This window comes from Pomacea canaliculata, linkage group LG6 (genome assembly GCF_003073045.1).
Source record: "Pomacea canaliculata isolate SZHN2017 linkage group LG6, ASM307304v1, whole genome shotgun sequence".
NCBI classification, from domain to species: domain Eukaryota; kingdom Metazoa; phylum Mollusca; class Gastropoda; order Architaenioglossa; family Ampullariidae; genus Pomacea; species Pomacea canaliculata.
Window position 1 is genome coordinate 12164951 of NC_037595.1, and position 27152 is coordinate 12192102.

The 27152-nt window shown below is 35.7% G+C and overlaps 3 protein-coding genes across 4 annotated transcripts; all 3 read right to left on the reverse strand.

The window, feature by feature from the left end:
- Nucleotides 1-1291: 1291 nt before the first annotated feature.
- LOC112565590 (tumor susceptibility gene 101 protein-like) lies at nt 1292-10918 on the reverse strand. The gene is given in 12 exon segments (XM_025241129.1): nt 1292-4737; nt 4920-5022; nt 5209-5342; nt 5539-5631; nt 6180-6307; nt 6736-7010; nt 7012-7026; nt 7269-7399; nt 7955-8118; nt 8309-8374; nt 8834-8918; nt 10628-10918. Coding segments are annotated over 12 exon segments (1326 nt in total). The 5' UTR covers nt 10670-10918; the 3' UTR covers nt 1292-4647.
- A 1447-nt stretch (nt 10919-12365) lies between these two features.
- Nucleotides 12366-19708, reverse strand: LOC112565589 (tumor susceptibility gene 101 protein-like). 2 transcript variants are annotated; one of them, XM_025241128.1, is made up of 12 exons: nt 18058-19708; nt 16777-16861; nt 16402-16467; nt 16065-16228; nt 15639-15765; nt 15192-15262; nt 14810-14902; nt 14389-14473; nt 14082-14148; nt 13623-13786; nt 13246-13346; nt 12366-12750 (listed from the first exon to the last, which is right to left on the reverse strand). In XM_025241128.1, exons 1-9 carry the CDS (start codon nt 18100-18102, stop codon nt 14084-14086), a joined length of 801 nt encoding a protein of 266 aa, XP_025096913.1. In that variant the 5' UTR covers nt 18103-19708; the 3' UTR covers nt 12366-12750; nt 13246-13346; nt 13623-13786; nt 14082-14083. The 2 variants fall into 2 exon arrangements, with proteins under 2 accessions (XP_025096913.1, XP_025096912.1); XM_025241127.1 differs by having other exon boundaries at nt 15147-15262.
- A 138-nt stretch (nt 19709-19846) lies between these two features.
- Nucleotides 19847-25633, reverse strand: LOC112565588 (proteasome subunit alpha type-1-like). The gene is made up of 11 exons (XM_025241125.1): nt 25513-25633; nt 24910-24954; nt 24454-24555; nt 24132-24235; nt 23702-23790; nt 23304-23374; nt 22801-22930; nt 22482-22561; nt 21391-21462; nt 20752-20805; nt 19847-20455 (listed from the first exon to the last, which is right to left on the reverse strand). Exons 1-11 carry the CDS (start codon nt 25513-25515, stop codon nt 20351-20353), a joined length of 855 nt encoding a protein of 284 aa, XP_025096910.1. The 5' UTR covers nt 25516-25633; the 3' UTR covers nt 19847-20350.
- Between the last annotated feature and the right edge of the window lie 1519 nt (nt 25634-27152).

The window sequence follows — 27152 nt, forward strand, 5'->3', positions numbered from 1 at the left end:
TCTAATGCTAGTACTTCTAACCAAAACATTCACCTTACCATTCACTCATGTTGAAGCACATGAGCATCCACACTCCCATCCCCCTACCTAAAGCCTTGCCCACAATCTTTAAACAGATCATGGACATGTATACAAGTCCATGACTGGATAAATAAAACAGAGTAAGTTTTGAATGGTTTCTGTTTTTTTGTTGTTGTTCCATCATCATGACAAAGCAAGTACAAAAATTCTGGCGCATTACAAGGCCACAGTATTTGTTCCTCTACTTAGTAAAGAGAAAAAAAGATTCTCAAACTCATATGCCATGAAAGGCTAGCACAAAGTGTAGCATGCAAAACCTATTATATAGAAAGTATACTAAGTTACTGTTTCAAATTCATTTGAAAAGGTAAACCTGGTTAATTTGTGATCAGGGTTTTCTTTTATCCATGTCATAAGCCTCCTTGTGTAGGGTATGGCTGTTTCTTTTTTGTTTTTGGTGTAAGTTGACAGCATTTATTTGCCATGTTGCACAGAATATTTACTTAGCAAGGTTAAGGCCTGAAAAATAGTAAATATGGTGTTTTTAATATTTCCTTTTTACAATTTCCATTTTTGCAGGTAAACAGAGGAGGTGAACTAGGTTCAGAATCAAGCGAGTACCTTTCCTGGGAACAGAAAAGGAGATAATTCTGTAAACTTTCATTGTTGCAGAGTGAGATGTTAAGAGCCTAAGCTTCTCTCAATGTCATGCGAGAGCAGTGCCGATCTTCTCTTGCTTTCACTGCCTTTTCTTCCCTAGCCCTTGACACTGTCAGGCAGTAGGATTGACAGTGGGAAGTATATGTGCTATGCTAGTATTGAATTATCTGGTGTACAAACATCTAGCCTTGGATGCTGGTGCATACCCATTTGTCCAAGAATATTCTCCTTTCACATCATACTGGGTTGAAAAGTCTGTCATATTTAGACTTGGATGATAAATACTCATCCTTTCACCTTGTTCAAATTGTCTTCTTCCCACAGAATCTTTAATAATTTTTGTAGTATTCAGAATGTAATGCATATGACAGATTGATTCCATTTTACCACCTATGAATGTAAGAAAACATTTCTGTTTGTTATTCCAGCAATTTAAGTGTTAAGGTCAAGAAGGATGCACCAGAATATAAAAAAATGCCTACAGTCCACAGAGTTGTTTGACAGAAAAAAGTAACAGGTTTTCATAAATAACAATGGATTTACTCGGAAATTTGATCAGCCTCTTGTCCACACATAGCATTTTCACAAATAGATCAGACTTGAAGAGCAATAGATGGTAATTGGCTTTTTTTTTTTTGGTGTACATCAAAACAAAACTGAAGTTCTGTTTAACTTCATAAGAGTGTATGCTAGTATGAATGAATTGCACACCAAAAGCTATGATGATGAAAGACATTAAAAAAAAAATTGCTGTACATCTTTTATATACAGGTCCACATCCACTCGAGCAAAACAGAAAAGGATCCACCAACTGATGTAAAATGTTCTATGACACAATCAAGCAGACAGAATCTTCCAGATACTGACAATCCATGCCACAGAAGTGATAACAGTGTTCAGTACTCACAAGTGCATAACAAGACACATAGATGTAAGGTGAGAGGACACCAAGCCTGACTGGCGAACAGCAAAAATGCAAACACTACTACTAAAAATAAAATCTTTAAAAAAATGTAGGAGTTAGTGAAAAGTCTTAAAGCAAGACTGAAGAAAATAAACAGGGGAAAGATAATAAATCTACATGGCATTTCTTTCCAATTTTAAATTAGGCTAGTATGCTCATATGACTAAACACTAACCATAGCTGTCAGATTGCCATTACAATTACAAATGATGCCATCTACCCAATGTTTGTTTTCAGTGCTCAGTTGGCCACATATCAGAATATACTTAAGCTGTGTCCATAACTGTGCATACTTTGTTCATCTGTGAGCTGTACTGTGATGAGGTATGCAATCAAGAAAATGAAATGATAACATAATGAAGATTTTTTTTTCTCTTGCATCAGTGGTTAGTTTACATTCTCATCATCCTGCAATACCTTGCATTCCTATCAAGAGCTAAGGAGACAAGAGTGACTAGGAGCATGGTGGTAATAAGCACATGTATCATAATCTACAGGCAACTATTGTAACCATCTATCTGCTTCAACTCATTGTATTCTCTGCAGCATAATTAAAAAAAGAAATGTCTATTAAATGTCTATGTTTGATTTATATATTTTTTATCTGCTGAAGCCTAGTTCATAGAGTTCTACCTAACTAATCAGGATTAAGGAATAGCATCCTGCTTCAAATTTTGTTTAAATAACTTCAAGTATTCAAGGTACAGATGATTATCTACAGAATTGAAAAAACACATTTTAATAATAATAAAAAAACTTTCCACTGACTACCAGAAAGTGCAAAAAGTTTTTAAAAAGGCTGGAATGCAACAGAGATAATTATTACAGCACACACCTAGACAAAAAATAAAAAATATAAAAACCTCTACAGTTGAGCAGAGATGGATTCATTCAAACCTTTGCCTTATTTCTATGTCTTTTCTGACTTGGCATACACATTCCTTGATTAGAAAGGGAAACCAGCTGCCTAAGAATATCTGTTACATCTAACTATATACTGACATGAGTAATATTACCCATCTGACAAAGTGAATAGTGCAGAAACACCTAGGTCATGATGAATTCATGCCTGTTCATACAATCAGTAACCAGGTTGACAAATTCAAGACCAAATTACCTAATCTGCATTTTTCATAACTGATTTGTTTTCTTATACCATCTAAAATATACAAAACATTATAGCTCAACAAGTAACAGCCAAAAATAGCTTGCAATTTTTATTTTGTACGTACTGATCAAGTTGCTTGCAGAAATCTACTGATAAATGAGCACCTCACTTTACAGGCCTTGAACATAACCATCTTAAGAATGCTTGCAAAAACCTGCTGTCTGGATGACCTACCACTCGGCCTAACAGCTATCATGGCTTAGGCAACCAATGTACAACACAGTGATTCATGGCCTTACTACTGACTGAGAAACAACACAAGATGCCATTCATAACCTCACTCACTGGGATCCAACAGTGAATTTCATAAACTTTTCACAAGGTCATGGCAATATTCAAGTGCCTCTCATCCTACACTCAACTGAAAGTTAAACCAGAGCATCTCTGTCACAATCAAGTCACATGGCAGAGGGGATAACACAAGATCATCAACACTGCATCAATCTTTTACACCACAGAAAAATTAATCTTACATATCCAAATTCAACATATAAGAAAGAACTTAAACCCACATCCAGAAATCCCCTAATGATTTGAGCATTAAATGACATGACGTGCTCCAGCAAGGAAGGCCTAATTAATCTTTCAAGATGCAATATTCTTTAAAATTAAAACCAGGTAACTTAAAAATATGCTCTGCCATAGCTGACGTTTAACAGACTATGCACCATAGGGAATAGTAAATCAAAATGTGGTTAGCTACTGCATCAATTTGCACTCTCATATCAAGTATGTGCAAACTGTCTCGTACACTTTCATGCTTTGGAGGTACAAATGTACAAGTCAGGCTCAGCTATTACAGGCAGAAAATAAAATATTAACTTTAAATATTACTGAGTAGACTGCATTCTTACCTAATTAAAAGGTGTTAATGGTAAATTACTGTTCCAGCAGTATCATGCATCCATCAGTCCTGAAAGACTTTGGTCTGGAATATTCAGCAATTTAAAATGCTGATAGGTACTGCAAAGCCTGATGTTTTCTGATGACTACTTCTATTGCCAAAATATATGCCAAATCTTTTAAAACAGAACATTTTCCTAGGCTGAGGTATGTGTTCAGCAATATCGACCTTCCTATGGCATGACTAAACTGGTATAAATTGCAATTGCTGTCACCTTAATTTGAATTATTAACCTTTTACAATTCAGAGCTGCTTGCTTATCCACAAAGCAGACATGTTCTTTTAACTACATATGTTAAACTATGATGAGTTTAGCAAGTCAGGTAGCTATTACAGAATAATTGTCCGCAGTTTTGTTGACTGGACGCATTTACACAATTAAAAACAGTTCCTTATAAATCTTGAAATCCCTAAAATATCTTTCATTTACTTGTCTGCACAAAAGGTCTTTCACCAAAATATATTTTATGCTAAATCAAAATCAACTAAAGACAGATAAAGTTTTCGATTTGTTTGAAATAGCATTTATATACAAAAGAGTTATTTTCAAGACACTACTTTTTTTTAAGAGGATAAATTATTTGCAATATTTTGTTTTTTATATTTATATCAAACATACCTTTCTTTCATATAAAAGGAGAATAAGACATATGTATGTATAGCTTTAACTTCCATTACCACAAGACTAACTTTTTCCTTCACTGCATCATTACAGATCAATCCACTCAGATTATACAACATAGGCACAATGACAACTTCAAAAAGTCTCTCTTTCACACATGCTAATTTGATCTTCAGCATACCATGCATAGTAAACAAGTAAACAAATGATTAAAATAAGGAATAAAACTACTTAATGGTATCAACACACTCCGCAGTACTTCAGAAAGATCAGAATGTTTCTTCAGATATGAATTTCTTTGTTAAAATCTAAGCCAATGGAGGAAGACCTGCCTTTTCCCTGCACTTCTGTATCAATGCTCTTTGCATAAACTGTCTCCTAGACAACTCTCGCACTTGCTGTTGACAAAGTAAGAAAACAGGGATTAGACCAGAAAAGCTTCAATTAAAAATTGTTTGGTCTAGCTCACCAAATGAGACATTATCTTTCAGTCTGTGAGACAGACTCCAATAATTAAAATTGCAAAAACAGGCCTGCTGAGTCAATGTTTCAGTTATCAAGATGTCTAAATTACAGTTACCTTCAAGAAGACTTCTAACTCGATCACATTTTTACGCAGCGCTTCACCAAGATAGTAGATAGCATCTTCAATGGCTTGCTCTTCAGCAAAAGCATCCAGCAATCTGGAAGGGATACATTAAAGCAAATCCTATAGTATACATAAAAACCTATTCCGTGCTTCCTTACATAATTACTCTGTCCTTCCACTAACCTCTCTAAACCCACTTAAATATGGCCTCTTTCAATGTGACCATTTAAAAAAAATTAAACTTCTACACATTATGTAAAAGAAATCATAGAATACTTACTGTCTATAAAGAGGGGCAGTAGTGACCACTGCCTCATCAACATCAAGCTTGTCATTATCTTCCATCTTTTGCAGAGCGTCCTTAACCTCTCTGCTTTTATCTTCCAACATGATGATGCTGCTCTCCACAGTGGTCTGTGGATAACATGGTGTTTTTATCACCACACATTGCCTTTTATCACAGTATTATCATTTTACTTGCTATTTTTATGACAGGAACTTTATTAATAACAAAAAGTAAAATAAATATGAAAATTAACGAAAGTAAGAACACAAGAGAGTTAAGCAGAAGGGTCAAAAAAAAAAAAAAAAAGGAAGAAAAAGCACCTACTTTCTCCTGTTCTAAATCTTTCATCATTTGCTCTAATTTTTCTTTTCCTTTAGTCAGGTCAGCTTCAGTCTTCTTGAGCACATCCATCTCAGCCTGTATCAGAGCACAACATTTTTACTAGAGAATATGAGTAATATTTTCCATCTAGTGATTCTCCTACTTTTGTGCAGACCAATTTAAAAAAATTATAAAACCATTCTCTCCTTGCTTTACTAAAAAAAAATCTTTATGCTGATGGTTGTTAATATTCAACTATTTTTTTTTTATAAAAAAGACAATTTTCACACTAATATAAGACTGACACCCATCAATACACTGAACATACCATGAATACAAAAGATCATATATACATGCACGCATGCACATGCATGGACAAACATCCATATATTAAACATTTGATATGGCACAAATAAAAGGAACATTTACTGCACATTTAAATAATAATTGAGAACAACATTTTTACCTTGCTCTGCTCTTTTTTTCTTTTTTTTTAAAAAATAAGCTTAACTATTTTTAGACAAAGATATTCTTTAATGGAAAATGTCAAACTGACTGAAACATGTTTGACTAATTCAGAAAAAATACTACTACTAGATGTGGTTTTCAGATTGTTTGCATCAGGAAAAACTATGGACTGGCACCTGGGCTTGTGCAAAAATCTCCCGAAGCTTCCGCTTCATCTTGTCTTCAACAGCTGATAGTAAGGATGCTCTCAGATGTTCTTCTGTTACAGTGCCCGTTCCTCCAGGAATTGTTGATATTGCTGTAGCTGTCACAACAAAAAAAGGGAAGAAAGCAGCCACAAAGGCTCTCATGAAGAATCAAATACATTCATAGCTACCATAATAAGAAGCAAAATAATGTATATTAAGCATATAAAATAATTCATGTAGAAAGCTTCCTGATGTTATGCCTGTGATAGTGTAAAATGTAATGATCAAGATAATACTGTTGTTTCCAATAAAGCCTTTTCTACCTTAAATATAGAATATGCTTTACGTTCTGAACTGCCCATGAAACTGTCAAGAATTTGGTTATTGTTACCTTACAGTTTAGTGCAAGAACACATAGAGTATAAGATATGCTCCAAGGGAACTTAACAGCACAGATTTTTTGTGCCAGAAAGAGAATGACAACAATCAATTTAAAGCTTTTGCAACATCTTCTAAAAACAGGAGGCTCTGATATTTGTCTTACCTGGACTGCCTTGGGTACCAGCAAAAGCTGTTTGATTCCCTGGATATGGTGGATTTACACCATAACCACCAAAGGGTGTAGGAAACTGCTGTGGCTGACCAGGGAAACTAGAAGACGATGGTGAGTACCCACTAGCTGGAGGGTAGTTAAAGCTGGAAGAGGGAGGATAGCCAACACCTGGTTGAGAAGGATATGGAGGATAGTTTTGGTGAGGGTATCCACCTGCTGCTGGATAAGGAGGGTATGGAGAAGTAGTGCCTGGGGCTCCCAAAGAAGGCATCGGCATGGAGGCTGCACAAACATATGAAGATCATTGTTTCAAATCTATACAGGCACTAGACATTTACTGATGTCAAGCATTAATTTGTGTTGTTGGAAATAGTAAGGCTGATGTTCACTGATGTTCAACATATGGCCAAATACACATTTGTTCTGGCTGAATGTTCGGTGTGTGCAAGTGTGTGTGTGTGCGCTTGACAAAGCCTTCATCCCCTGAAATTAAAACTTTTTCACCAGTTTAAAAACATACTAACCAGAGGATGTTGGATATGGTGGCTGTTGGTGCTGGTGGAGGTGGTCGAGCAGGCACCTTAGAAAATACAGGGCATTCTTCTCCAAAGGTGATAATCAAAATCTGAATAAGTCCCACAAGATCGGACTTGGGCTGTGCACAGATTTATCGCTCCATTACAGTATACAGAAACAAAAGTAAATATCATCCTGACAAAAGTACATATCAATTTTGATTTCATTTCTGTGCATGTGTTCATCCATATTTTCTCCAAGCAAACAGGTGCACAGACCTCTCCATACCCAAACCAAAACTATGATTACCTTAAAGAGTTACATCTATAGGTGTCACAAGCTTTCCCATGGGATTAAAGAACATAGGTCAATAAGATCCAACTGCAGGTTGTTAAAAAGAAAATTATGAGTGTCACAATCATGTGGCAACAAACTGTAGAAATGTGGTAATGTGGTAAGTCACATGTAGAAAACACCATTCTTTGCTGAGCATGTATTCATACTGCAGCACTGCTAGTTTAATGGATGAACACTTTTGCACAATAAGTGCACAGAGTGTTTTGTCAACATACTGTATGAAAGCATTTCGGTCCTTCTCATAGAAGGCTCAGCTTTTGATGCCTGTTTTAAATATCTAAGTATTAAACATTTAAAAAGTAGATTAACTTCAATGAATGCTAATCTTAATACTTACCCATCTCCATTCACGAAGGAAAGGCATATCCACTTTCCCATTCATGTCAACATAACGACCTGCCTTGATTTGCATGTTGTTGGTAGGTCTCACAAACACCATTGGTGGATTGTATGGGTGAGAATCCAGTATCCATAACTGAATGGGTATGTTGTATGTGTTCCCTGCATGTAACACAAATTTGTGTCCATTAATGAAATTTCAGCCAAAAATAGTATTTAATGTGCACCAATTACTGCATAAGCATTTAAATGTGTCTCATATCAGTAAAAGAAAGACAGGGTGCTGCTCATGATAAAATTACTTATGTCATATTTAACAACAACTTTCAAATCAATAGTAAACAAAATTCACCTTTGTACATTACTGGAATGGTGCCCTCAAGTTGTACAAGATGTTGTGTTGTGCCATCATTGAAAACTGGTTAAAAAAATAAATAAATAAAATTATAGTGAGAGGCATCTTAGTGTATTCTACACACTGCATGCAACCAAGAGTGTGATCACAGGGCCTCCCTTTATCTGTTAAAATGTGTTCAAAGAAATCAACCACATATCATGCATATAAGCCTATTGGAAGAGTTATGAGATTAAAGTAACTATTTCATTGCTTTCCATTTAATTCCAAATTTGTTGCTCATACAAGCACTGTAAAGATCCAGAAGCAAATGTATAAACAAGGAAGACAAATCTGAAGAACACTACTCTGTCACAAAACTCCTGAGGTCACACAGCACTCAAATATATCAATGAGAAAACAACCTACCTTCATGATAATTCTTAATGATTAAATTATAAGGTTTGATTGCTTTGTTTTACAGTGAAGGTGTCTGTGCAAGAATGTTTCAATGCAGAATTATTTAAAATTTTAGTTTGTTACCAAATGGTTCCAATGAAGGGCGAAGATCTCTGTATTGTTGAAGTGCATGTGAAACATCTCTCCTTGCAAGATCTGGATTTTTGTACTGCACATGCATAAACAAAATGTTCATAAATAAAATGAAAGTGTACCCTATACCTCTCCACTAACATAATGAATTTGAAAAAGAAGTATACTGCTTAGTAATTCATTACACAATTAAATGCTTTAACATCAATTTATAAATCTTTGAAACAGACTGCATATCTGTTTTAAACAGCACAGTTCTCAAAAAATGTCTGCTAATCTCAAATAACACTTGAAATAACAATTCAAAAATGATGCTAAGAATCAATATTCAAAAATATGCTTGAATTCTAAAATGAATATGTCAATGTTGATGTTATGTTTAATAAAAATTATCCACAATTAAAAATATCAATTTTTTCAAAAAGGCATTAAAGCAGATAGAGCATACAAAATTAGATTTTTTTTAAATGAGTAACTTTTTGTAAGTTCACATGAAAGTACATGACACTATAAGAACAACAAATAAAACAGGAGTCTCTATCTCTGTTAGTTTTGGAGATATTGCTATTTGAAGTTTATTTGCGTCACAGCTTTACTACTTTGATTTGGACCATGTTTGAAGCTCTCAGATGTAGCATCTGGAAATCTTAGAAGTCCCCAAGTACTTTGTATGTTACCATCACTGACTTTTTACTCTACTGTCTGAAAAACTCATTTGTACCATCACTGACTCTACTGTCTGAAAACTCATTTGCAAAAAGACATACTGGAAAATATACATCAAAATTTTAAAAAAACCCAATTTTTCACTTGATCATTTTCCATAAAGACACTATATTTCAAGCACTCCATTTCAAATACTATTTTATCAAATACACTTACAACACATTTATTTCAAAGTATCCATTATGTAGTGCTGTCCTAATTTTTTCTACAAACGTTCAAGGTCTCTTTTGTACTAATCAATATTCTTGTCTTTTTCTAGCTTTTTTCCTAGTTTTGTTTCTAAAAAAAAGTAAAAATTTAAGAGCAGCTAAAAAATACCTATACAGACATTTAAAAAAAAACAGAATACACCTTCAGCACCAGTCACATTATTACATTACATAAACAAATTTGGAATTACGTCTGAGGGCCCATCAGGCCCTGACATAAGCCTTTATAGATGCCAAGATGTACACTCTGAAAAAATTCTAACTATATACTATAACCCTAACTCAAATCCTAACTGTAGCCTACCCTCTATCATTAACTCATCCCTACCACAAGCCCTAACTCTAACCCCAACTCTTTTTCTGGTTTGTAGAAGCGTTCTAGCCCCTCGTCAAGAAATGTTGATAAAAATTCATATTAATCAACACCTGCATACTAAAATAAAATTTAAAAAGCTCTTGTACACTAAATTTTTTTAAAATTTCATTCATAAGTCATGATAATGAGTAATTGCCAAGTTTGAACTATCACCGCTAACTGAAAAATCGATTGTTGGCATTTACTTCTTTAAATATCTCTTCCAAAATTTTCTACAATGCAGTTAAAAGAGCAGTTATTTTATTTTGTTTTAATCTGCTGAGCTATGACGGTGAGGTAGCTCTTGACGGTAAAACTAAAGGATTGTCAAGTGCCCGCATTTCAAGAAAATATTATGTGTGGTAAACATACCTTCAGTGCAAAAACTTACACGAACAATCCCTAGAGATAATGAATCAGAGAAGCTTGAGAAAATGGAAACTAGCGAACCCAACGTACCATCTATTGGTTATATAAGAAGAAAAAAAAACTTACTTTGTTTAGGTAGTTCTTCAAGGCGCTTTCGAAGTTCGACATCTTACACTAGAAAGAAAAGAGTCTTTATGTATTTCAGAAGTGTTTTCATTCCTCTTTGTCAGCAAAAACTAGTTCAAATCGTCATAAACAATCTAAGTATAGTATTATTCTTCCTAGACTTTCGCCATATTGGAATTTAGGCTATTTTTGCACTTCAATAATGGAGAGGTAAACACCCTGAGTGGGAAACACGTTCGAAAGAAAAACGGTTTGAACGCTGAACACAATTCGTTCACTTATCGACCAACTACTTCAAGACTAATACAAATCTCATCATCGACTTTAAAAAGTAAATGCTAAAACAAACTATCTTATTATCGTACCAGATGATGATGCTGATGTATATTTTTAGACGTAATGACATCATCAATGTGGGGAATTCCCTTATGCTTGTTTGCACTTCGTTCATTTAGTTACGCACTTACATCTGTTGTCTAAACACAGCATTTAGTTTTACAGAAATCTTTATGTGTTTGGGAGATTTTCTTTATATTATTTACGTTTTGTGGTGTTTCGTATACACTTGCGATATGTATTTTGCTGTACCAAGGACGTATAATATAGTTAGGGATAGTTCGATCGTGGGTGCACTCAATGAATCATTCAGTGCAAGATGTCGTAAGAGTGTATATAGGTGTTAGCATGCGGGAGATTGATAACTCATGCTGGCAAGCGTTAGGCATTCACGTCTGATATATGCATTGATTATAGATAGACATTTTATCGGCGTTTACAACGGATTCCTCATTGTGGCCCTAAACATTTTTGTAAGTCGATCGCATAGGTCAGTGCTATTCCTCTTCTCACTGATGGAACGTCTTAAATTTCACAACCGAAAAGGCTGTATAACCAGACTGTGCTGGTATAACATGGTATGAACTAACATTTGTTTCACAAAATAAGAGGTAGAGATCGATTGGATTCATTAGCATATAGGGCATAGTACGTGCTGTCTGGCTACGTACGCTGGTAATATACATATATGTACGTACGGGAGCACTTATATTGTACACGCATTATTCACATTCTTTTTTAATAAAATGTGATCATCCATAACTAATGGGTTATCATACTGACAACAATCAAAATACGACTTGTAGCGGAAGTTATAACTGATATATAACTGCCATTAACTGGTCAAAGACTCAATCACACTGGCACTCTTTGTGACTGTTGGTCCATATATTTCATCTTCATCCAGAATACCTCACGTCCTCAGTCCTCACCCATCTCTTCATCAGTATATTCTAGTTCAGAATTTCATGGAATGATTCCCATAAATCTATGCCGCCAGTGTTTTATGAGCAAATTGAGAATGAAACTGTACTCTCACTTCTCTGAGTCAAATCATGATATCACGTCTTTACTTTGCACCAAGTCAGAGCTGTACGTCTTTTACATGATTGTAAATAATTCTTTTGCAACCCAAAACTTTGATCAGAAATAATTCAGAACATCAGCATCCATACTTTGAGCTCAACTTGTTAGTTGACTTTTCCATTAAAATTCAAAACTGTATCTTGAGTTAGTTGATTTTCTTTTGCTTTAAGAAAGTACTTTACTATGGTATGTTTTTTTCAAAAATCAATGTGCAAGTACAAAAATATCTACCTGTCACTGTTTTTATTATGTACAAGGTTAAACAGTTATAAGCAGTTTAAAAGTGCTCTCAAGCTCTGAAATGTAAGACTTAATGAACTCTGTTACAATCACATAATTTATTTCAGCATAAAACAAAAAACATACATGTAGTAGTACTGTATATACAGATTTTTTTAGAGATCATACATTGCATTTCTGCTCATTATATGTTTTTTATTACCCAGCCATCCAAACTGCCAGATAAGTATTTGTTGATTGTGCAAGCCATTTTCAATAGTATTGCATCAGCAGTCAATGGATCAACTGCTATTATGCTTGTTCATCAAAATGTGTGCACTATGATATCTATGAGCCAGTGGCCATTGCACATCAACAAGGGAAGCTCCTCCCAAGTCAGAAGCGGTGTGTAGTGCAACCAGTTCTTGACAGGCAGTATGTGTGACAGACTGTTGCACTGTTTTCAAGTTTGTCTTCTAAAACTGAAAATGTTATCCAAGAAATGCAATTAATAAAGCAATATTTAACCACCAAATAGCATTATTTTAAGATGTTAAAAGAGTGGAACATGCCATTCTTCCTGCCATTCATTCAATCAATCTTTATTGTCTATACCAGGCATAATCCAGGATAACTTTTTCTTTTGTTCACAAAATAATTTACACATGTGAACATAACATGTGTATATATATATAAAAACATACCCATATATTGCATATAATGACATTTAACATGTATGCACACCTCTCCCACATACACATGAGCTTCATCCAATGCCTCAACATCTGTCATCTCCAGATAAGATTCTATCGATGATTAATCTTTCAAGCATGTGAATGGTGATATAAGTGAAGCATGAACGTTTGTGGCTTCCCATGACTGAAGCTGCATAATTAGTGCCTATGCTAAATATGCCACCTGCATAATCATGCATAATTTAATTTTAATGTGTGCAGGACACGTTTTGGCTACATTACCTGCATGTAGATAATTAATGAACAGCCTTAGAAAACACAGGACACTGTTCCTCAAATATGACAATCAGTTCCTGAATAAATTTCGTCAGGTCCAATGTAGGCTGTAAACATTGAGAGTTGCATACAACAATTATAATCACAGATTTGGATGCTTGGAAAGTTTTCTGAAACTGAAGACCATGAGCAGGTTAATATTTTTCATTTGCTTTGTGTTGGGTGTTTGAAGTATTATGCAGACATCTGCATGTATTTCTGTATTATGTGCATTAATTTTTTACAAATTGTGTGTGTGTGTGAGAGAGAGAGAGAAAGAGAGCATGAGCATGCACTACAAAAGACAACTCACAGTTTCTGTGACTGCCTACTTAAATACTCACCCCTCTCCATTCTTGGAGGAAAGGTACATCAATTTTGCCATTTGCGTCAACAAACTTAGTTGCCTTTAGCTGCATGTTGTTGGTTGGTCTCACGAACACCATTGGTGAGCTGTGTGGATGAGAATCCAATATCCACAACTGGATGGGGATGTTGTAGCTCTTTCCTGCAATATTAACACCTCATGAAATAGCTACAATTATTTTACAAAATAATGAAATATGGGCAGCAGTTCTTTTTATGTAATTCATAAATATTACAGGTACAGGCTGTTAATTGTTAGCTAGAAATTTAAAAGTACATATATCTTTTACTGTACAAATACTTTATAAAAAGATATAATGCTTCTTTCTGAGTTTATCAACAACATTTAATTAAACTGATGTCTGTAACTTTGTAATAAAGACTTCTTCAGATATGAAGAAATTTAATGAACATCAAACCTACCTGCAGAAACTCACCTTTATATAGTACCAGGAATTGTTCCAGAAAGCTGTAGGAGTTGCTGTTTTGTCCCATCATTAAAATCTGGCAAATATAAGTTTTCATAAAAAGTATAAATAAATATACATATTTGTATGGTCTGTATGCATGTTATATATAGAGGAAGCTCAAAGTATTACATCTGTAACGATGTGACAGATTTTGTCTGAATTTTAGAAAAATCACACGTACATAGGCACCTTCAAAGAAGACATGCTATAGATTAAAAAATGAAACAACCATAATGACTATACATTTTTCCTTGCCATTTTATGTTTGGCTTACAAAATTGTTGTAACGAAGGTCTAAGGTCCCTGTAATGGTGAAGTGCATGAACAACATCTCTGCTTGCAAGGTCAGGGTTTTTGTACTGAAACAAAAAACCCCAAACAACAGTTCTTTCAAAAGTTCTCATTTGCTAGTTGTATTTACTATTTTGAAAATAAGAATCTGAAAATGGTATCAATTCAGCTGTAACACTACAGCAAGAATTATCAGCGATGTAAATATTAAGAGTTATTTCCCATATGCTCACCAGATTTGAGGCAAGGAGATAATCGTGACAAGGGCTTCATAAATTTCCACTTATTATTATTAATGCTTGCCTCCATTTTATAGAACTGATGGATCTTCAAAAGGCACATGAAATCTGTTTAAAATATGTATGGAGGTGAGAAACAACAACATAACAATTTCATGCACTTACATTTGCATGCAATAAATCCTTCATAAGTTGATCTTGAGTTACATTGCTGCCTGAAAGGTCTGTATCACTAATCTTTAGAGCACTCATCTCAGCCTGAAATGATTTTTGTATGTAGAGGTTGCATTGGTGAGAATGTCAAATTGAAAATACTTGTACATCTCTCTCTCTAACAGACACACACAGGTCTGTTTGATATGTAAAGCACTCTTTTCTTTTTATTCATACAAAATTCTGGTAAAAGTTACTCCATCTACTTTTTCATGAGCAAGATTACTTTATTGCAGATCATGACGGACAAATTTAATTAGTAATCAAATTTGATGAGATGGTTTGTTACTTTCATCTCAGAGAAAACTTCCGTAAGTTTCTCATTTCTCTTGACCTTGACAGCTGTCATGATGGTTGTATTGTCTTCTGTTAGCATGTTTATCTCCCTTGGTGAAGTCAATGTTCCTGAAGTTGTAAAAAGATGAAAAATGATTCCAAATTCTCATAATTATATTTTACTGTTAGCCCAGAATATTCGTCAAGTAATTACATACAATACAAAAATAAATTGATACAAGTATCTCTTTATGCTGGTTTAGTACTTTGGGCCATGGTCACCACAATGATACAAAAATGCTGGTACACAGATAAAAGAAATGCAACTGTATAATATCTGGAATATGTGTTTTATGTTTTATTGTATTTAGCTTTTAACTTTTCCAAGAAGACTATTACTGCCTTACTGAAAACATGTCATTAAAATGTAGGTGCAGATTTTAAAACAGCTATAATGGAAATTAAATAGTTGTGCAATTACTGTACACCTCTAGAGCAAACTCACCATAGCTTGACCTTGGATTTGGCTGAGTTGTTTGTACCTGAGGTCGGATTACTTTAGAAAACAAGGGACACTCTTCACCAAATATGACAATCAGGATTTGAATTAGCCCCAGCAGATCTGAGTCGGGCTACAGATTGACAAATACAGAAATCTGATGATTATGTATGAAGTATAAACACATAAAACTGTTCTCAGATTATTTAGCAACAAATGGACCTCCCTTATTTTACGCTTTGGCAATTTAATGTGAATGGCTAACATTTCAGTCAGCCAGCTTCTTTTGTAACAACATTATTTTATTTTGAGTCACTGATTTTTGTACATTTGCCCTTCAATTGAATGCAGCTGGAGTTCAGAAAAATGTCAAGATTAAAGAAAAAAAGATGAAAAATATTTCAGTCAATATATCATGGGAGTGGTGCTCACCCATTTCCATTGCTGCAGGAAGGGCATGTCAACTTTACCATTCATGTCCACATAGCGGCCTGCTCGAATGTTCATGGTGCTGGTAGGCCGCACGTACACCATTGGTGGGTCATAGGGATGTGAGTCCAGCAGCCACAGCTGTACTGGGATGTTGTACACATTGCCTATGATTCATGTACATAAAATCAAGGTATGTACATATTTCATTTCATCTGATTATATCAAGTTCAAAATACAACAGGCTAAAAGGAGGAAAAAACAAACTATTTTAACCTAAAAGAAACAGTTAACATGATCTGCATTTGATGTAAAACCTTATGTTCACATTCAAGCTTACCTTTATAAGGTACTGGAATGGTTCCTTCAAACTGCACTAGATTCTGTTTTGTTCCATCATTGAAAACTAGAGAAGAAGTAATGAAGTAATATCACTTTATGACTGATACTTTAGTAACATTTATAATGATATACATGCCTACTTAGGATGCTAGAAAATATCATTTCACTGGCAGTTCAAGGATCGAATGACTACAAAAAAGATGGGAGATAAATGCTGCAAGAGAAGAAAAGAAGAACCAGTACATGAACAAAGTACTTGAAATGTATATTAAAGTAAGATTATTTTAAATTAGTGGTGAACAGTGAGATAGAGACTTCCTGAAACAACTACATGTGTAAACTGGCATTAAAACATGCAGTTTATTCAGCTCACCAAATGTTTTCTCTGATGGATAAAGGTCAGTAAACTGTCTTTGAGCTGTTGAAATATCTTTCCATACAAGCTCTGGATATTTGTACTGCACACAATCATACATATCATGAGCTTGTATTACATGTCCTGTGTAATGGTATCTGCTGGAAGTTGACATGATACATTTTGGGATAGGTGAGAATTAAAACCAATGAAAAAAATGTATGAAATATAAAATAATTATAAAGAATAAAAAGATATAGTTATATATTTAACTGAGACCAGCCAGAAATACTTGTTATTAATACACTTTGTGTGAACATCGACACATTATGGCCTAGATGGCTTTTTAAGGCAAAAGCAATAAAACAATTAGAGATGATGATATTTATGATGATGACGACGACGACGACGACGATGCTTGGTTCCTTAAAAAAAAAAAAAAAAAATAAAACCAGCGTCTTTTTTATCGTACCCATAATTGTGAACTGGATCTAGATCCGGGATCGATAAACCTTTTTTCATTTACATCTTTGGACAAGAGATCACAATCTGACCTATCAGCTATAGGTTTAAAGTGTCATATATACCATACCCCTTTACTTACATTAAATAGAAGTGTGCAGGAACGAACTTTATGTTCATCGGCGCTTCAGCTTTCGCGACCTTCCTATATATATAGAAGCCACGTATACCTCCCACACCTCACTATAGCTCCCCTTACATACACGTCTCCATTCTCATCACTAATTGAGTTATATAATCCATGATTCGACGCCCATTTCTCCCCGTAATGCCGGGTTCCCGAAGACAGACAATATGCACACGAAGCTGTGTTATGAAAGCAGCTATATATATATAGTTACCACAAATTTGTTAACATATTTGTCACCATGAATGTATAACCGAACTCCCCAACCCAACCATACACGGACACGGCCTACCGCCGAGCAGGGGTCTAACGAAGACCTATATTACATGTCCACAATATAAGAACAGGAATCACCTTAGACAAGCATCCTTCAAATGAAACAAAGGTCAATGCATATATAGAACTATATAAAATCTCTTTTAACGCGCATATATGTTACAAAGAAATTATTTACGCATGAATGTATTGATGCGAGAAATTTTCAGCTGTTTTCGTTATATTATATTTTCGTTGTTACTAGTTTAGCCGTTTTGTATTATTTCATTGTGGAAACATGCTCGTTGATAAATCGAAATGCACATTAGCTTTAACAGATCTACGAGAGTATTGATAATTAAAATATGTTAGTAAACAAACGTGTCACTGCTTACTCTGGGTAGGGAAGTTTTCAAGAGGTGCTTGTCGCAGCAGCTCATTATGACTGCGAAGACATGAGCCGAGCTCAGGTAAATTTTTCCACGAAAAGCCACCACAATAAGACTCGATCCCAAGCAGTGCAGTGGTCAAGTGGGATGTTGATGCGAGTTGCTCTTATCATATAGTCTGATAGATGGCCACTGTCCTAAGAGGACGGCTTAGCCCTCCCCCTTCCCTTTGTCACCTTGTATCAAAGATGTATCCTCTCTGTTTGTACCCTCAATGCCTTTTGAAGGGAAACTGTAGCCAGCGTCCACGGAATCCTGCTTCAGCCGCACCACAACACCGGAATTTGAAGCGTTTCCAAATGTAATGGTTGCGTGATGGTTGGGGAAAAAATAATCCCCACGCTAGCTGACTGTCGCTTTAGTCCCATGAGACGCCTGAAAAAGGACGCCGGGCCAGGTAAAGTCAGACCCAAATGGCAGGTAACACCTTGTTGTGGCCTAGAGGGGGGGAGTTCCCCGAAGCAGTCACCGACGCGTCAAGTTATTGAAAGCTTGGTGCGTGGAGTCGCGGTGATGTGGGTCATTAAATTCAAACTGAAGCCAAGTCTTTGCAGCACAACGCAGTCGCCAGTTTCGCTTTGTAAAGTTCATCATGTCCCTTGTGATTCGTCTGCTGTGGATGCTAACCCCCTCCATGTCTATTAATAGGAGCTTTGTCTGGATTAAACTTATCAAACCGATAGCGTATCTAAGCTGGCAACATCACATCCACTTAAGTATGATAGACGCAGTTATTCGTGTCTGTTTGGTCAGGGGAACATTGAGAGTTGGCTTCACGAGGCGAAAAGACGCAACACGCAAACTCAAGTGCAGGCCTTGGAAATTCGATGCATACAAAGCGTGGCATTGATACTACAGAAAATTGTGACTAGTATTTTTCATTCTTCGATTACTGTGGCAGGAACTTTAACAATGCTTATACAGACATGACTATATCATCCAAGCATCCGTAGACAAATAACGTTTTATATATGGCCACCAGATTACGGACAGAAATGAACAGCTCTCTGGGAGTCTATATATATATAAGCAGGAGACGGAGAAGAGGGCGCCAAGCTGCAATCAGCTTTATGTCACTCAATTGTAGGTGTTGTCAGACACTGGAGCAGGCTGTTACCTGATTATAAATATCCAGAACGATGTTACTTTCACAACAAGTGGGTAGGTCTAACTAGGTTTCCTCAAGTTTGAATTTTATTGCAGCTATGTGTGGGAAGTGCAAACAGTTGGCAACCAATTACTTTTTCACAATGAAAGGAAAACTAGGAATTTTTGGTAGAATTCATTGTCTGCTAAGACTTAACTGACTCCTGATGGCACTTGTACCTAATGTAAACCAGGAGAGTGTCTAAGCACATTCTTTTTGTCTGTCTCAAATACAGCACGTTACCTAACCAATATATCCCCTTCTTTTTACACAGATTACTGTGCCCTTTTAAAGTTTATGTACAAAACTGAATGCTTTAAAATAAGAACATTATATTTTGTTATGCAGTCTGCCTTTCTTTTAAGCCTCCAATTCCTTCATGTTTGTTAGAGCACTTGTACAGCTCCCACTGTAGATGTCTGTAATGATTGTTGCTGATACAAGGTTAGATGGCCAACAAAGCTAAATAGTAATAAATTATTTATTATTATTATTAAATATGTCATGCAAAAATTTAAAAAAAAAAGGTCATTATGTATTTTTCTATACTGATCTTACAGCTCAGACTCTCATTTCCTGCCAAAAACATTTCCTTCAGAAACATTTATTAACCAACAAAAGTGATGTCATGAGAACGAACACATACATTGTATATTTGAAATGTAAAATTCCTCAAATGTAACTCCATTTGTGAATGCTCAAAAATATTTTTGGATGTTTGAAATGGCTACATTTTATCATACAGAATGATGAAGCTGCTGTAAAGAAACACATTTGGAAAGAAACTATACAAGTCTAAATGTATTCAAATCACAAGATACAGAGACCAGTTCTTAATTTTTGTGTAAGACAGCATACAGATTCTAGCTTCAAGTTTGTAGTTATGTAAACAGTTTGAAGTCTATTCTGTCCAAAAATGATAATTGCATTTCTATCTGAGACAGCAACATTATAACAGCTGCCATAAAAATAATGCAATGCAGCTGACAGTCAGCAACCTATTATTAGAAAGTCTGTCTTTTTTAATGTCAAAGGACATGTAATTAATTATTTTTTAGAGTAAGGGGAGTGGCAATATATGGTAGGAAAGTCTCAAGAATCCATTCCTTCCTCGCCTTCGGCTGTAGCAGAGACTGGTACAGGTGGCTGCAAGACCTGGTCCTGCGTTTCCATAGGTGTTGCTACTGCAACCTCAGTCTGGTGTTTATTAAAAAAATAACATATTTGCCAATTTAGAATTTATTTTCTTAAATCCAGTTTCAGCTGTATGATAACCATAAATTTTGTTAGTCAACAGTAACAAATGTGAATCAGGATTGAACAAAAGGCTTTGGATACAATAATATGAATATCTAGAATCCCAAATATCTTCACTAAAATTATTCTTTTCAAGAGAGATTACCCTCCTCCAAATAAAATCAGATATAGTCTGTTCTTTACATTTAAAAGAAAGATATTGACTTCTTCATATTTAAGATGCTGTTCATACTTACATCTTCATCTTCAGCAGCAACAGTTGATCTCTCCTCTCCCTCAATAAGCGCAAGCTGCAATTTTTGTCAAGGACAAAACAAACCACCTGAAGATAATGCTACAGAAATATTTCTTTTGGATGGTTTGCTTCTGTTTTGACTTTTGATCTCATAAAATTTTCAAAAGATCAATTTTCATACTTTGCAAATGATTGACTACATTCCACAGGAAAATTCTTTATCCTATAAAATCAATTTTTACTTGTTTTGCAGTTTGTGATCATTTAGGAAGAGTTTTTTTTTTTAGGTTGTTGGAAGGTGTAAATTTATGCTTATGTATGACCCATTGTCACAAACTTTGTAATCTTATCACAGATTTATTCATTTTCACTAAGATTTCCTACAAAACAAAGCAAAAAGTGTCATGCTAAATTAATAATTTAAAAAAAAACCAGTTTAAGAAATTCTTTGTAAAGTTTTGTAAGTGGATTTGTCTGAAGATAATTTTCAGAGTTAAAGGGATACAGAATTATTAACAATGTTTCAAAATGAAAATAAACTGCAAATGGTCATTTCAAACTATTTTAAATTTTTAACTACTTTTTAATTTCATTCAAGCTGTAATCTGCCAAGAGCATGATCTCAATGTGTCAAGGATACATATGTTGCAACTTTGTCATCATCATAGATAGTGAAGTTCATGCCCTGGCCTACTATAGCAATCGAGCAGTTCTGGAAAATAGTACACATCACCTGATGATTCTGTTCATGCTTTATAAGTTGAAACATTATACATGTAACAGAAAATCATGAAAGGAACTAATGTAGCATAAAACTGTTTACAAAGTTGTAATATCTCATCAAACATAAAGGCTGCCCTCTTCAAATCAGCACAATTTATATTAACAACTATTAAACAATCATTTACAGGCATATTAAAAAAAGTAAATGCACCAACAGCTGCTGCCACATTATTAAATACTAAAACATTAATATGCAGTGCTATACTAAAACTTCTAGACAACTGTCTTCCATCAACAATAAACTGCAGATTTATAATTATTTTTGTCTTCAAATGGTCTAGCTTAAATTATTCTATATTATATGATCTATGTATTGGCACAAATCAGAATATTGGATCATGAGAAGAACAACCTCTAACAGCAACATGGGCATTCAGTGGACCTTTGCCAGGCAGCTTGAGGATCTCAATTTTGCGGAAGACATCAGCCTGTTGTCCCACAAGCAACAACATGCACAGACAAAGCTCACTCGGCTCTCAGAAGAAGCAGCGATGACCGGCCTGACCATCAACATCAAGAAGACAGAGGTAATGTGGGTCAACAACAAGCAAGAAGCCCCGCTCCAACTACACAGAACGTATTACAGAGTCTGACTGTTTCACCTACCTTGGCAGCATAGTCAGTAAAAATGGAGGTACAGATGAAGATGAAAGAAGTTGAATAAACAAAGCCAGGCTTGCATTCCACACCCTATGCGACCTATCTGGAACTCCAAGGCTTTATCTCTACACACCAAGATCTGTATCTTTAACACAAATGTAAAGTCAGTCCTTCTATATGGATCTGAGACATGGCGTGTCACAAACACCATCACCAGCAAGATTCAGACATTTGTCAACAGATGTCTGTGCCACATCCTCAACATCAGATGGCCTGATAAGATCTCCAATACAGACCTGTGGGAAAGAACCAACCAAAAACCTGCCAGCCCACTGGCTGAGTCTGTACCTTTGTAGTCAGATTGACCTCTTGTGGCAGCGTATCCCTGAGAGCTCTAAGTCCATGTTTCATCAGTTCTTCTAGGCTGCCTGGAAGGCAAAAAGTTTATTCTGGAATAATCCAATAAGCTTAATCTTCCTTGGAAATTATTTTAAGCATTCACCTCTTTGTTCTTCCTGAAAAAAGTTCTATAAACCAATTTCTATTTTTTGAAAAATGCATACTTTCATATATCTGTTGGCATCAAGGAAGCCTAAAACCTCACGCAATTATTATAATTTATTATCAACAAGACTATGAAATAGTTTTTGACTAAAAAAGTTCTTACAGTTGGGGAATTCATCAAGATACTTCTCCAAGTAGGTCCTAGCTGACTGTGATCTTGCCCCTATGGCCATGGCCTTGCAGTCATAATAGTTAGCTGAGGGACATGTCTGATATATGTGTGGCCCCTGTGCCTGATAAAAGAACATTTAGATGAAAATATGCATAGGAACTATACAATTCACAAAGTTATACCGAAAGACAATAAAATTATAGTCCTGGATATCTAACCACCCAAGCACATATACTTCATGTTGCATCTTCTGCTGCTCTGCATTTTTGAGTACTGAACTTGCATTAAGTCATACAGAAGTTTTGACAATAACATGCTGGCATTTGTGATGTGGCAGCTTTCACCAATGAAAGCCTAATCCACAAAGTGACTAGGGTGATACACCTGGCCTCAACAGTCAAAAGAGATATAATATTCACACTCATTACATTCTTGGAGGCCACAATTGACTAAAACTACCAACACTTATGACAGTTGGATATACATATACTTACATCATGTCCAGCAATGAGGAGACCAACACCAAATGGACGTCGTCCATATCTCTGGGTTGGAATCTGAGATTCTGCTTAGAGTTAAGGTACTCACCATGTCACTCACACATCATATGCACACAAAATTAACAGTTCAAATAATCAGATTTACAGGTTTAGGCCAGATATTGTAATGCACATCCTGTGTGTTACAGGATTGAAAATTATGAAAAGGGAGGTGACAAGTCAAGATGGGGTATTGGTGACAAGTGTGATTTCTGTAATAAGCTGAAAGATTGAAAGCTTAGAAAATTGTTTTAACTTTTTGTGAGCCTGAAAATCTGTTAAAAATAATTACTGATAAATTCAACAATAGCATCACGCTAAACAGAAATGCAATGCTTTTAGTAGAAGGATACTGTTGCCTACAACTGACACCAGTCTGGAGATTGGAAGTGGTTGCTCATAAGCCCAGCGTGAATCTAAGCACTCTGATCTCATAATCTTGCTAAAAGCACAAAAAAATACAATACAAATAATGAGCATCAGCAGGACAAGAGTGTGCTGATGCTGTTCTTTACGCAAAATATGTCTGCTACTATATTGTCTTTTCACATATGTAGGTATACACTACAGCCATTGTTTTTGAGAAGATTGTGTAAGAAAGATGTTTTGTTCATTTGTGAACTCCTGAACAGATGAAAAATGTTTTTAAGAATTAAGAGAATAGCTTAGAGAGATTTTTCTATGAACTCTGTTAATGTCCTTTAAGTCTTTATACTTTATGCAAAATTATGCTGTATTACACTTGCTCATAATTAAATATGGAGGTGTCAAAAGATTGCTTACCACAAAAGCCTTGCATCTGCTGTAAGGCCAGCTATTGCTACACCTACGTGATTGTCAATGGGGAGAATTTTCTTCTGGTGTGCTGAAAGCTCTGAAGGTGCACGCTACAAAAATAATTCATTCACGTTGTGTAAGCTGGAAATCCATTCCCATGTATGAGATCAACATGCCAAAACGTGAAATTGGGATTATTTAATATAAAATTATATTATCACCTTTTCTGATTACATTTAGAGACAATTTTTATATAAACTTTATAAGCATAATAAGCAAAACTATAAAAAAAACTAAGATATGCAAATTGTATGATGTTACACCTTACCTTTAAAGCTACAAGAATGGCATGTGTACGATTCTTGAGGCCAACAGCCGCAGAACCTTGCTTCACAGCCTCCATGGCATATTCTAACTGATGAATACGACCCTACCAATAAAAGCAAAAGTGAAATGTAGATGAAGAGTAAGATAAATTATAAATTATATAAAAAGAAATCTACTGTGTCTGCCAAATGTTAAACATAAAAAAATAACTGTGATAAATCTACAACATTTAGTACACGTAAAAGTGAAAATAATAGCATACTACACATCTCAAAATGCTAGTTAACATTTGTACTCCCTTCCATCTTATATCAACTCTTGGAATCTATCCCATGAAACCATATTCTCTTACTAGTGTGAAATCATTCAATTTTTCAGCTAAACTCTTTTCTTCATTTGTCAACAATCTAAGCCATGCCAAGTTCTATTATGGGCTGTCATTTCTAAAACTATTTACCTGTGGACTCCATATTGTGACATCGTTGTCATACTGATTCCGAAACTGAAACAAACATTGATTTAAAAGTTTTCTTTTCAAGCTGTAATATCCTTCACAAACTTGCAATTTTTTTATATCATCCCCAATAGTTTAAAATTAAATGATTACTGTCATAAACTACAGGAAAATTATTACTGAATATCAAGGTAGACATTTAATCACTCGACTGGTGTTGCTGTTATCATCATGGGCTACCTTTATACTTCTTTGTTTCGGGTTTATATGTCCTCATAGAGTTACTACTACTACCTTGCACCTTAATCTGGTAATTTTAAGGTATTAATTCAATGTTTAAAATACATGCATTCCCATGAAATGACTATGATTTCATACTATCACTCATATCTCTAATCTGAAACTATTTTTAAAAATTAAAACCTAAAATAAGACAGACGACATATAATCTGACAGTTGTGTAGCTAAGTAGAATTGCTATTTCTAAGAGCACTGAAATTACTGCGTTAACAACTGAATCCACGAAATTTGTAAAGGTGCAAAGTAAAAGGAATAGATCACACTAAAACTAAATATATAATTCGAAAATGCCTTCACAGTACATACCATAGTTATTATCTGATAGACACCTACAACAGAAGAAAAACCTGTGACTATGCAGTCTTACACGCCGTGAATTTCCTCGCCTCGAGATTGAAGAGGTCTGAACAGAGAGTAGCCTCCCCTGTTATCGGTCTAAGAAGTACGTCTCCGTCTGCCGTGCTAATGAGAATCAGAAAGTAGGAAAGAATGGTGTTGATTACTAGTAAATACATGTTAAAGTCATTAAAGAAAGACAAAAAAATTTGATTATAAACGCAGAGTGAAGAAAAAGGCTAGTATGATCCAGAGTAATTCGATCCTCTCATGTCTAAGTTAAATTACTATAAGAACAAGCCATCTATAGGCGGTCAAAAATGTCAGCTAGCAGGGCAAAGGTAAATTTTATTTTTATGCCTCTAATAATAACTGGATCAGCAACGACTGTGGACCGCACTGGAAGGCACCAGGAAGGGGATAGCCAAAAATGTGCTACTGGAGCCAAGGAGTGGGGGTTGGGGGAAAAGAATTGGTATTTTACGCCCGAGCGATCGAGCAGATTAAAGTATATTCCAACAAATCAGCCGGCCTTGCAGACAGGTGCCACATACTAAAATCAAAGCAGAAGACAGAACATCAGTTGGCACGTGATTGTCCGCACATTACATGCCGTACGTGCGGCAAAGTGAGATAACTCACCCATGAGCTAAAATGGTACCAGTGGGACATTTTAACTGGGACTGGCACGAGGGGCTATATAGCAGGGATGGGGATATATCTGATCCGGCCCGCCAAGGCAGCCTGCAATTTCAGTAAATCTTTGATCTTTTCTCATAACAACATAAATGTATATTAAGTGAATAAAAATGATAACGTAAATTTTGAGGGACAATCGAGGAACGTCCTGTAAGGGTTAGACAGGACAAACTGCGAGTACATGATCGGACAGACACGTATATATAAGGTGACCAGACGTCCCGCTTTAGGCGGGACAGTCCCGCTTTTGACCTCGTGTCCCGCCTGCTCATCGGGCGAGACGCCCAATGTCCCGCTTTCTGGCTTTCTGGCAAGTCCATCAAATGTCCCGGTTGTCTTTAAAAATCACTATTTTGGGCGTTTTTTGACGGTGACGACACCATCATCGGCACGTGTCCCGCTTTCGCCCCCGAAACGTCTGGTCACCTTACGTATATATGTATGCTTCTCGTCTGCTACACGTGGCCTATTATGGACGATTTTGGAGAATTATGCATGCATGTGACCTCAAGCCAATGGTAGACCACTTCCAGTTTGATATTGGCTATTGATGCCTGTATCGTTCTTCGACCATGTCGGCTTACACAATAATAATAATCGTCAATAATTCTGTGTATCTCAGGCCTATGCGAGTACAACATATTCCTTTCATGGGTTTCTAAAGCCAAACCTTGCAAGGAGGTCGACGCCAAGGAAGGAGTGGACTGGTCGTCCTGTCACCATCACCAAAGACAGGCCTGAGTGGCATCAGAGATGTTGGGTTTTAACGTCTCTGGTGGCATCTATCCATGTGCTCCCTCAACAACTGGTCTCAGCCAAAGGACGAATGAATGAGACAGGTGTCACGATCTCAGCTTTCTGCCGAAATACTAATTCTTAACTTACAATGCGTAACCGCAGACTGGCAACAG